The sequence below is a fragment of the Thunnus maccoyii genome, chromosome 18 (assembly GCF_910596095.1).
Source record: "Thunnus maccoyii chromosome 18, fThuMac1.1, whole genome shotgun sequence".
NCBI lineage: Eukaryota > Metazoa > Chordata > Actinopteri > Scombriformes > Scombridae > Thunnus > Thunnus maccoyii.
In genome coordinates, this window is record NC_056550.1 from 10,002,362 (window position 1) to 10,015,246 (window position 12,885).

A 12,885-nucleotide genomic window follows, 5' to 3' on the forward strand; every position below is an offset into this window, starting at 1 on the left:
CATTTCTTTTTCATCTGAAGTGCTAGGTTGCCGCTCAGAAAGGCCTTTCTATTCAAGGAAGCGGCGGGCGGAGCTACAGAGAAGAGGCAATATAAAGGGAGAAATGTGTAGCGGACCACACTCATGATAGTATGATTTTGACGGGTGGGAATCACAGCCAAACAAAGCGGGTCGACAAATTCTAAACTCCTGGCTGTTACACCTCGTCCTCTCTCTAATCCTTGCGCTGCGACACGGATTACCTGCAGGATATTTACTGCTCTCATCGCAGCATTTGTACTTTGGGATTACAGACAAACGGAGCTTTAAACCGCCGCTGTTGTTAGAGCGAAACGGTAAGACTTTTCTGCTGTACTCTTGGATGTTTTTTTCTTCCTTTGGAGGATTAAATAGTCATGGCCGCCTTTTTTGTGAGCTCCGTGCAATTCAAGTGAAGTAGTCAAGTAATTCAAGCATTTACTGAGTGCATCCATTTTTTTTTTTGAATCATGGAGCTGGTTTCACAGTTTAATCCTGTTTGATTCCCACTGTCCGGCTGGCAGTGGGAATCAAACAGTTTGATGTGGAAACATTTGAGCTTTATGAGGCTATGGAGAGTATCCAGCAATGATAAACTCTTGTAAATGGCCTCGATTAAAACACACACACACAAACAAACAAACAAAAATATGATTAAATTTAAATTTTGTCTATTTACATGGTTTGGACATGTGATTGTGATTGCCTGGTATTGAGATTTTTAAAAAAAAGTCCCCAAATTGCAACACAAGTCATCACCTGTTAATAATTACCTTTTCCTGGAATTTATTACAACTTTTGAGCAACTTGTTTTACAAGTTTTAGGTAAAAGGTGAATCACACCGAGGAGCAGCCTGTTGATGTGTGTACAGAAACGTCTTGTGTAACTTGCACTCAGCTGATGAGCAGCTAGATGTCAACTCCACCAGGTTCAGGGGTAGTGTTTTAAACTATTTATATTCTGAAAAAGTCATGTAAAACAAAAATCTACTTTCAGTTCACAAAGTATATATATTTATTTTTCTTTATGGCCTCATAAAGTTCGATCTTAGTCACTAAGACAGAAGTGATGACAAAAAAAAAAAAAAACACATGATAAGCATCATAAACTCTCTCTGTGTGTGTGTGTGTGTGTGTGTGTGTGTGTGTGTGTGTGTGTGTGTGTCTACAGACAGTGTACAGTAATCTGGCTGCGGCTGACATCAGCCAAACCGCATTCCAGTCATATCAAACTTAGTACCGCTCAATGGAAACTAGAATGAATTTCTAACCCACACTCAGTCACTTAATTATGCACACACACACACAAACACACACTTCTCTTCTTTTCGAGCAACAAAGCCTTCCTTACATGGTCCTTGCCTGAGACTTGGTTTTAAAGCTGTGTGTTCAGCCACTGTCAGGAAAACTTAACTCGTACCTGACTTTACTTTGACCAAGCTGTTGTAAGAATGATGCCATTTGCTTTAATAGTAATAAATAAGTGGTTGTGATAATAACTCTTTCTTTTTTTGTCTCTTCCAGGATGTCAGTGTGGTGGTTAGCGATGGGAGAGGGTTTGGGGCCTCTCTCCCCTGTAGGATGGTAGCCGACAGCACAGTGGAAGGCAACGACAAGACCCACTTGTCAAGCTCATCTTCATCGTCATCATCATCCTCATCATCATCCTCCTCATCTTCCTTGTCCTCATCATCGTCACTGTCATCATCTCTGCAGAGGCGCGAGCTCCCTCTGAGCCCGCACCGCACAGAGTCCGAGGAGCTTCAGCGGCGGGCTGCTCCAGCGCCAAACCCGAGATCAGTGACCGTCCCCTCTGTGTATCTGACCCATTTCCCGACCTTCAGCTGCAAGGAGGACTGCAAGATCATCACGGACACAGCGTCCAAGCTCGAGCGCAGTGGCTTCTACTGGGGCCCTCTGGGAGTGGAGGACGCACACCGCATGCTGCGGGACGCTCCTCTGGGCAGTTTTCTCATCCGGGACAGCAGACAGAAAGACGTCTTCTTCACATTGTCCTACCACGCCAAGAGCGGACCGGTCAGCGTGCGCATCGACTACAAGCGGCAAAAGTTCTCACTGGCGGGCAACGAGCGCACCTTCCCGACGCTCTTTGCCCTCTTGGAGCATTACATCAACTCTCCCAAGAAGAGCCTGAGCATTCCATACAGGAAATGGGAGCCAACGCTGCAGGAGCTGTGCAGGAAGCGCATCATGGAGCTGTGTGGTGGAGCAAGCCGGGTCTCAGAGCTGCCACTCACCCATATTGTCCAAGACTTTCTGACGGAATTCCCTTACAAGTTATGACATTGCCATATGGTATTTTGACAGTATTATCATTAATCTCAAGAAAGCAATATTTACAAAGAACCAGGCAGGAGCGCTTGACAAGACCTGCCCATCATGAGGTGGAGGTTAAGAGTGTGTCGCCATGGTTACAGACTAAATCAGCTCTCTCTATCGAGCTGAAAGGCTGCAAAATGTTTCAAGAGAGACATTATCTGCACAGTCAAGCACAGTTTGACTCCAGGTGGACAGGGTCCATGCATGACATTTCACCATACGTTACCTCTCAAGCCTCCACTTGCATACAGGCAGAACACCTTCTGGCCTTGAGAAAGCGTGAACAGATGGAAAACGCTGCATTAAGAAAAAACTACAGAGACAATGGAGCTTTTACAAAGACACAAGAACTGGTGGAGTTGACTGTGACTGCTCTCCTGGAAACTGCAGGCTCTGTTGTTGCTGGTTTGCAACCTCCAGAGGGCCTAAAATATTTAGTAGTGGGATGTGGAAGGACATTGACAATGCCTACAGAGTGGACTTCAAAACACAAGGGGCTCTTAGAAATATGGAGGCATGGTGGAGAGTTCAGTTGAAATCATCCACCTGTAGGATTTGTTTTATTTGTGTAGCAGATTGTAATACTCTAATGCTGTTGAATGTTTACATCACACATGAATGTTTGCCAGCACTGATGGCTCATATACTATTTGACATTTAAAAGCCAGTGAGTTCAGATCAGATGGTATTGGAGTCATGAGGTCTGGTGTTAAACTGTACTGTATCTAGAGGTATCTCTCTAGTTCAACCATCTGCCAAGCAGAATACTGAATTAGTCAATACTGTTGTCTATACTATATTAATATTTTGTTGTATTTTTGTATTATTTTTATTATATTTTATTAAACTACAATGTATTTAAACTACTTAAACTTTGTGCTTACTTTTTGATTGTGTCTTTAGTAATATGCTTGTTCTGCAAGTCTTGCCAACTGAAGGCGTGGTTGGAGTATGTAGGCATGGAGAGAGAGACGGGGAGGGACAAACAAACACACACACCTTCACAATCACAAAGTCTGGCTGCATTATGTCGCAGACAATAGGATAGACAGGCAGACAGGAAGTGTAACAATGTAGTGTACAGTACTGTCACCACAGTGATTCATCTCTGTAGGGTAAAGTGACAGGTGGGTGGGGTTACTTTTGTAGTAAATGGACTGTTACGCTTAGACACACACACACTTACCAGAAACAGGGGCAGAGGTGACACATACTGATGCGGATGTGTGTGTGTCTGTGCATACAAGTGCTTTGAACCTAATGAGGACCCAGTGCACATTAAAATTTTCCTCAGGAGGAAGTGGGAAAGTTTTGGGGTTAGTGGTTATACAGAGACATGTTAGATCAAGGTCAGGGTAAGATTTACAGCTCGCATTTAATCTTAGTTATGAATAATGGACTTTTTGTATGTAGCACATATTTAGAACAGTTATGTAAATAAGCAGAATGGGAAAAAAAAAAGATAACAGGTGAAAAGAACTGTCAAGAAAAATCATGCGAGGAGTCAAAACAATGAAACAAAGCAATGTCATTTTTTCCAACACACTGACTGAAATATCTTACTTCTGTATTGGGTGTGGCAATCCTGAACCAGGGTGGGTATCCCCAGTTAGAGTGTATGACTCATGGAGTGTGCATGTGTATGAGAAACAGAGTGCACATGCTATTTCTTTCATACTTACTGTCATATCAGACCAAAGCCGAGCTGAAATCTGTAAAACTCAGACTGAAGTCATGCTTAAAGGTGCATGACCGGTATGTCAAACAGGACAGTGATATAACAGGAACCTTACACACCTTACACATTCTTACACAGAGCCATTGCATTCAACCAAACTGAATTGTTGCAGCATGTGTTAATAAAACTTCCCTCTTGTCTGAACCACAGTTGAAGAGTTCAGCTCCTAAGTGAATCAATTTAAAAGTAATTATTTAATTTCTAACCTAAAATGTAGAGGATCCAGCTTGTGAGAAGTAGTATCAGACTGACAAACAGCAATGGTGAGGCTTTCCAGTATCTTTTTAAGAATAGCAGTGGGTTTTTTTTTCCTGTTTATTCCCAGACTCTGGCAGGTCGCCCTTCCCTCTCATGTTTCCCTTCTGGTCTCCTCACAGTGTGCAAAACTGAACATATGTCACTGTGTTTTCATGGTATTACTGCTGGAAACATCCTGTTATTACCTGACATTCACAGGAAGAAATAATATCAAGAGATAGAAGCTTCTATAATACACTGCTTATTAGCACTGTGCTAATAAACAGTGTATTACTATGGCTTTCTCACTGTTGATTCACAGAGCAGCCATCTTGGATTTTGGGGGTGGGGTTGGTGAGGTTATTCTGACTTTCCAAGTCAGAAAACCGAATTCAGGGGGTGTTCCAGTTGAAATTTACAACTGGGTACTCAGAAATTCTGACTTCCCAGTTCAAATGGAACACACCAGCTACCAATCTTATGTGTGTATGGTAAATATATTAAAGCTGCCATGAGCAGCCAGTTAGCTTAGCTTAGCACATAGACAAAGATTAATCCGTACAAAAAACAATATAGAAATAACAATTTGTGCATTTTGGGGCTTGTATGCTGGACTATAAGTAGCTTGTTAATTGGTGAATTAGATAATTAGCTAGCTAGTCCAGTGCATAAGCTATATTTAGCTAGACCAGTAAGCTAACTAGTCTCCGCTAGTTTACACTTTGGTTGAACAGATTCAACAAACTAGTTATAATGTGTTAATTAATGGCAGTTTTTGTCACCCTCAGATGGAGTCATGCTAGTTTTCATGCTAAGCTAAAATAACCAGGGTGCTAGATGCAACTTTAAAATATCAGATATCTCCTCATCTAACTGGGTACTAATAGGATGTATCACAGAATGTGTGGGAACTAGAAGCAAACAAGATGAGCTGTGACTCCACATGACATTATCTTTAGAAAGCAGAATAACCTGGTCTTAATTTTGCAGTTTCATGACATTTGTGAGAGTATGTGTCACTTTTTCACAACTGTGTAGTGTACTTTTAATTTCTAACCTTACCTCCAACCCTTTCCTCATACCTAATCAGAACTCCAACGCCAAACCTTACCATAAGGCTGTATGATCTTTTTGGGGATTTCTTTTTATTCTCTTGGGTCTAGACAAATGTAGCCACAAGCACACACACACACACACACACAAACAAACACACAGTGTTGAGTCATACTGAATACTCACTGGTTGATTCAAGTAAAGTCTAACTAGTGCGAGGATATAATTATCTCAACTTGAGGAAGAGGTTGAGCAGGGGTGGAACAAACACACAAAAAGACACAGAGTGGAACATGAGTCAGTGATATATAAGTGATGGTTGTAATATCTTAATATTTATAAGTGTATGTGTTATCAAGCCTCAGTTTTCAAAGCTTTACCTAGAAACTGAGATAAGATATTTAAACACAAGTTTGCGTGTGTAATCTTGTGGGGCTGGGGGATGGTGAGGAATGAATCATATGTGGCAGTTTCATTCATAGCTTCTCAGTTTTCAGGACATTCCCGACTATTTTGAGAAGTGAAAGGTGAAGTGAGGTATTCTATGACTGTGCGCTTATCAGCTGATTTCTGTAGAATCCTTCACTTGGAATTTTTTGTCCTTTAAACACACACACACACCGCTATACAGAAATAAATTATAAACTGACATCTCCACATCAAAGTGGCACACAAAAATACTGAGGACAACAAGATAAATAATATAAGAGAGATGTTCTTTCAAAAAATGACCTTGACACTTGATGTAAAGACACTTATATTTTTGGCATTGTGATGCAATTTTCCAACAAAATAGACCTCAACAGCTTTATGAACAGTTTATTATGCCGCTTTCTGGCAGCCTCACTGGTCGCTTGTGTTTTCATGGACAATTTCCTTTGACCAAATGCTGATTCCTGAGTTTCTTATAAAGAGATTCACATCGAGAAGTGATGTTGAAATGCATTTCTAGGAAGACTATCATTAGTCATCAGTTTCTTTAAATTTTTGGACTTCTCCACAGGATTTCTTTTTCTACCAACTCTAATTCCTGTTACTAGCACATCTCAGAATTTACGGCATGGGTGATTTGCAGGAAATTTATGGAAACACTGATCAGTGTGTTCAGTGTGATCAGTGACCAGAAAAAGTTTTCACAGATTTACCAAAAAAGGCAGCTTCTGAATAGATTTCATGTATTGATGTGTCTTTATATAATAGTTTGATATGTTAATTAGTGAGCTTGAGGTGCTGGTAGGCAGATGTTACCTTTGGACAGCAAAAGGCTAGCTGTTTCCCTGTTTCCAGTCTTCAGCTGATTGTGTTAGCTTCATATTTACCGTGCAGACATGTGAGTGGTATGAATCACTGCTTTAAATATGGGTATGTTTTGGGGCCTGTCCCTCAGCACCCTTTAAATTTTGTAGTAATCCAAAAAAACTTCTACAGTGCCATTAAATTGGATCCTAAATACAGTATGTTATTATTTGTAAATTTTGTCTTAAGTGCTATCTAGTTTTAAAGGATAGGTTCACATTTTTTCAAGTGTGTCTTAAAACAACAGTCCAGATGAACACTGAAAGAGGTTTTCCTTGCTGTAATCATTCCTCCTGTTCATACTGGGTATTAAAAGATCCTTTTCAAATGCGCTTTCAATGTAAGTGAACCAAAATCCACAGTGTGACCACACAGTCACTTCATCCAAAAATGCATTTATTTGAGTTTATCTGAAGCTTATATGAGGCTTCAGCAGTCTGAGTTAGTCATATCATGTGGATACCTGCCACATTTAGTCTTTTTAGCATCAAATTCCCTTTGTTTCCCTGTCAGAAGTATAGTAACAAAAAGAGGGACCTTGGCACTAAAAAGAAAGATATCTACTTGATTTGACTTCATATAAGCTTCAGATAAAACTTTTAAATACATTTTTACAGAGAAAGAGGACTGTGAACTTTGGCTCTGATCACTAGAAGGGATCTTCTAATGGCCAGTATGAACAGAAGGAATGAAAACCTATTTCAGTGTTCATCTGGGCACCTGACTGTTGTTTTAAGACAGACTTGAAGGTTGTGAAACCGTCTTAACACACTCAGGGGTGTGCAGGAGATGTGCTGTTCAAGTCTGCACACCAGAATCATTAAATCTGTCTTGGATCTCTACAGTCAAAACTTCAATGTGATGCTGTGACTGTGGTTTGGTACAGAGAAATAACACACACACACCAAAGCATTTCAGTATCGTTGCAGTACCAGGAACCCATTCACATGTTTGCGCACACACACACAGACTTCCCTGAAGAGAGGAACCGCGATAAAAGCAACACGTACAGACCGCAAGGTGACTGAGGGCTCCTGCAGCAGCCACAGGAAGACAACGCAAAGGTAGAAAGTGTAAAGGCAACGTCATGCTCTCAGTCTTCCGTCACACACACATACACACACACACACAAATATGAATTCAGCTCAGTGACATTATGTTCATTTTTTACACATGAAAAAACAATTTCAAACACAAGTTGAAACCAAGTTGTAGCGCTGCAGCGTAGGAAGCAAGATGTTCCTTTACAGTAATGATAGATGCATCTTAACACTGCAGTTGAAGATCACTGTGTGGGTGTTTGTTCAACTGAAGCTTCCTCAGTGTAGGTCAGGATTTTACACGAGCGAGACATGAGAAACAACATAACAAACCTCATACGCCGGTCTCACTGTTGTTAAGTAGAATAATTTATTGCAGGTCTTTATTTATTCCTCTGTTTCAGTTCATTAACAATAATTACATGTTTAAAAGCCAAAAGCATTTACAGAGCATACAAACATATTACATACACACACACTACAATCAGAGACTTAATAATGGAAGCTTGTCATGGCATGTTTGGGTAGAGGTTGGCAGTAGTGGTTACAGGTGACACGCCGCCCTGTTGGAAGACAACATGGCGGCAACATGGCGGCGTGTTCCTCCAAACCGTCGCTAGCTTCTCTACAAATGCTCCTTGTACCAAGCCTCTTCATCACTATCATTCTGCTGCTATATACAGTAGCCAGATGGAAATACTAAGAGACAGACTCAAAAAAAAAAGAAAAGAAAAAAAAAGAGAGTATTGCTCTGATTTCTCGTTAACAAACTCGACTGTACAGAGTTAAAAATAAGAATGATCGAGCCTTAAGACTTACGATGATGGCACAGGAAATGAGAGGATGAGCTGGATCGCGAATGCAGAAAATATGAGGAAGAAGTGAACAAAAGGGGAGGAATTACGTTATAATGAATCAGTGAGTGTGCTTTGTTCTTAAGAAATCAAGTCATGAATCAAAGATAAAATACACTGACCCCATTCATATCAATTGAATAACACAGCTGTTTGGAGAGATAAGGTGTCCGTTACATTCATCTCTCCTTTCATCGAGTAGCTCTTAAGATTATTGCAGTAGTAAAGCTTTATTCAGCTGATTAAAGGAGGGGGTTCGCCCCTAGATGCTGACCTCAGAACAGCCTGTTATGACTCTTGGGGCTATTGTTGGCAATTTTTCCAGGTTTTATACGCAGCTGTGGCCTCAATTGGGGATGAAAATATAATTCAAACTATGTTTTGATATCCATTACTCAGGAAAGAAAAGCAGGATATAATGAAATAATATAATGAAAACAGAAAAAAAATGTTAGAGGAGTGCGTTGAGAGCATTCTATGTGAACACAATCATCCTAATTTGGAAGTAGCTGGGAACCTATGTGCTGTTGTCTTCCCAGGAAAAATGCAAGTCAAACTCTAAAACGGAGCCAAATGCTGTCATAAAAGATTACCAGTAAATGTTTCAAGTAATCTGCCCCCAGGTCAGGTTTACAGTCCTTACATCAGATACAGAGATTTCTATATGGAGAATTAAACTGAGCTCAGGTCAGTGTCTGAGGGGCAAGCAGCAGATACATTCAACCCAGTGTTGTTGTGGCGATGTGCGGACCTGAAGACACGTACGTTACTTCAAATAGTTTCTTGTGACTCTATGAAGTTGTCTAACATCACTGATCTCTATTAAACTGTATCACACTATGAGGCTGTCGTTTAATCAAGAAAGTTCAGTTTTTAAATATTTCCTAAACATATGAAACAATCCCAGTAACTTACAATATGTTTTATAACCAGTGGCACACCTGCATTACCACAGGTTTGAATTCTCATTGTATAGAATGAATGAATGAATGCATGGACTGAGTTCCTATTACTACTCACTGAACCGCTAAGCATTATGTATCACTACTGCACCACCAATCAGCTCTTTCGCATTATCTATTCTGCCGGTCGGGCTGAATGAGCACACATTATCTTACCTCTGCAGGATTCCACTCATGGGTTTGGGAAAGAAGTTAAAAGATCTGGAATGGAAGTTGAACTAAAAGCCAATCTGCTGAGGTCAAAGTTTGTTGATTACTCTTGCATATCTTAAAAATGAAAATGCATTGTTACGCTGCACTCAAGCAAACCATCCTAAACTGTCAGCCCGAGAGATCGACATTAACGACGATGGAAACCAACTCTGTGCTGGCTGTGATCACGATCAGCTGCTTTCACACACCTCATGTTGCATCTGAATGGATTCATTCATCCAGATGTTTAACTAGCAGGAGAACAAGATGGCCATTAAATGAACGTTTTCACAGTTTGCTCCCTCCTTGCTCAAGATCATTTCATACATTTTTTTATGATAGCCATTGATTAGCAAATGGGAAATTAATGGATCATTACTTTACTAGTGGAACAATAAGAACTAAATCAGATGGAGAACACACCCCCACCATACGCAACCATACGCACACGCCTAACCAGTGGCAGTTCTAGGTGGCAGTAACTGCAAACAGGTCTGACATGCAGCAGTTAAAAAGGCTAGTGCAGCTTACTCTGTGTGTGTGTGTGTGTGTGTGACAGCATGTGTGTGTTTAGCATAGTAGTGACCACCACCGCGAAACATCAGTGGTGAACTGTTATGTGAACATAAGACACAAAAATAGAACAGATCTTTGAAAACCTCACAGCAGCAGCAGCATGTGGAGCATGTGTGTGTGTGTGTGTGTCTCTGAGCTGACAGACCATTGATCAGAATGAGTAAAAAAATGTTGCTGGTTGCGCGCCTTTGACCCGCGCGTGCTAAAATCACTCGCATACACACGCACTCCAGTGCACGGGGAACCCAAAACGTGCTTTTGAGCTTTTCCACGAGTTCCGCCATCTGTCTGTCTCCTCCTCTGTTTTTCTCTGTGAGTAAAAAGAGTCTTTCTTCATGTGCAAACACAAATGTTGAGATGCCTCCAAAAGCCTCTTATGCTATTCACATCACACACTACCGACAGGTTGCAACATGAAAATATACTGCAGCCAAGCTGGATAGTTTAACTATCGCACTTCACTGTCCTCTGTATGTATATGTGTGTGTGAGAGAGAGATGAGTTTAAGTGCATGGGCGTGAATGTTAGTCCAGTTCAAGCGAGTCTGGTGTTTCAGTGTGTATCTCTGTATCATCTGTCTTCTCTGCAGACTCTGTAGCTGTTGAGTTGTCTCTTACTTGCAGCTGTGCAGCAGAGGGCCGGTCTCTATGTGCTCCAAGAGGTATGTCTTCATCTACAGGCTCCTCATCTTCTGCCACGTTTCCTCCCTTTGGTTCCTGCGGCGCCTCATCAGTGGGTGTGACCAACTCTGTCGATGTGGTTTCCTCTTTTACCGTCACATCTGTCTCATCCATCAAAGACTTCTCGATGTCCTCCTCCTTTAGCTCTTCCTCTTCCCTTTGTTTTCCTTTCCAATCTCCCTCTTTCTCGTCATTATAGTCCTCTTCCTCTTCTGCAATGGGAGCGTCTGGTCTCTGAAGGGTTGTGGAAATGTGGCTGGCACAGGGGTGTAGGTGTGGTGAGTCGGCAGGGGGCAGCAGCGTGAGCGACTCCACGCTGAGGGTGTCGGCGTTGCTGTCGGTGAGGAGGGAGATGGTGGGCTGGGAGGCCGGGGTGAGGCTCGGGGCCAAGGCGTGAGCTGGAGCTGGGGTCGAGGGAGTAGAGGAGACCAGTGTTACTTCCCCGCCTCCTCCTTCCCCTTCTCCTCCTGAAGAGGAGGGAGGTGTGTGCTCCAAAAACGTGCCATCATCTAAAGAAGAGCAGAGGAGAGAGTGAAGGAGATGGAAGACACATTTTGAAGGATTCTCACTGTGTCCCTGGTGTGAAATTGTTTTTTAAAAAAGCTACACATGCTCCTCCTCCTTTGTTAATGTAATGTTTCTGTACAATTAAATGTACTAAGAGGAAATTCTTTGCCTTAAACGTAACTCAAAAGTTTATGATAAATTCTATTAACAAGCGGCAACACTAAAACTCTCAGGATTTATAACAAACAGGAGAACTTCGATCCATGCGGGTAAGTGCTACACATGTATTTGGACAGACACAGACAGAGGGTTGACTGAGTAACAAAGCACAGCATGTTCTCCAAGAATCTCCTTTTAAATTGTTGGCATCTGTTATTTTAATCGCTGTTCAAAGAATGAGCAGATCCCTTATAACAAGGTTGAGATTGTTTCAAGCATGTCATTAAAAGCAGAATTTAAAAGAGGTACAGCAGGGTGGTCACACCGCACTTCTATCACACATATAAGCAGCAGCAGCAGTCGTCTAATAGTAACAGAACTACACCTTTAACTATGTACTACAGTGTCAACTACTACGTACGCATACTCACATTGTAAGAGTGAGGGTGCGGTATGGAAAACACAACAAAACTGTTTTACAATGATCAGTGTCATGGCTACAAAATCAGAACAAACCTCACCTTTGATAGCTTTTCTTAGTGTCTGTAACACTAGAAGTCAATGCATTTTGAGGCTGACAACATGTAAATCAAAAGTGGTAAAGAAAATAATGTGCTTGACAAGATTTGAAAACAATGGTTTAGTCTGCTCTTCTAAGTGGAAATGCTGATTGACAATTTATAGTTATAAAATGAAAGCTTTTTTTTACGATGATTTATCATCAGGTAAATCATGCATACAGTGATGTTCCAGTAGATAGGTCCAGTTATGAAGCCGTTCAGGTATGAGCCGGTGTGTGAAACACTCACTGTCTATACGTATTCACTCACTACTGTGGAAAAAAGCCTGAACAGATGCAACACTTGAATGAGAGGACACCCTTAGAGCTTTCTTAGCAGGTCTTACAAACCCAGGACGACTTTTAAGCAACATTTAATGATATATGTAAATAATAATGTCAAAAAAAAAAGAAATGGTTTAACACCTGATAACATAAGGAACCAATACAGCACTCAATGCTTGATCTATTCACATTCCTTAACCATCATTCCAGCAGGCGTAAGTTTTACCTGCTGTTATTTAGTTCAGCTGAATTCAGTTCAGTAACAGTGAAAGTGCTCCAAACAAAGCTGGGTGTAAATATGCCTTGAATATTTTGTAGCGGGAGTCCCTGAGATATCTCTGTAACCAGTTTAACAGGTACTCTGAAGGTTAGAATGTAGTTATTTATGT

The 12,885-nt window shown here is 41.2% G+C and overlaps 2 protein-coding genes across 3 annotated transcripts in view; one reads left to right on the forward strand and one right to left on the reverse strand.

The window, feature by feature from the left end:
* socs1a (suppressor of cytokine signaling 1a) lies at positions 1-2,404 on the forward strand. The gene is made up of 2 exons (XM_042392874.1): positions 1-335; positions 1,543-2,404. Exon 2 carries the CDS (start codon positions 1,600-1,602, stop codon positions 2,320-2,322), a length of 723 nt encoding a protein of 240 aa, XP_042248808.1. The 5' UTR covers positions 1-335; positions 1,543-1,599; the 3' UTR covers positions 2,323-2,404.
* Positions 2,405-8,073: 5,669 nt separating this feature from the next.
* Positions 8,074-12,885, reverse strand: part of clec16a (C-type lectin domain containing 16A) — a 46,056-nt gene continuing 41,244 nt past the window's right edge. For both annotated transcript variants that reach the window (XM_042391832.1, XM_042391831.1), the window contains one exon: positions 8,074-11,495. In XM_042391832.1, the coding sequence (XP_042247766.1) occupies positions 10,831-11,495 (665 nt within the window). In that variant the 3' untranslated portion in view covers positions 8,074-10,830. The remainder of the gene's footprint in view (positions 11,496-12,885) is intronic.

Bases quoted from the DNA above. Each gene is read 5' to 3' on its own strand.
- socs1a (XM_042392874.1), top strand. From the start codon at position 1,600: ATGGTAGCCGACAGCACAGTGGAAGGCAACGACAAGACCCACTTGTCA.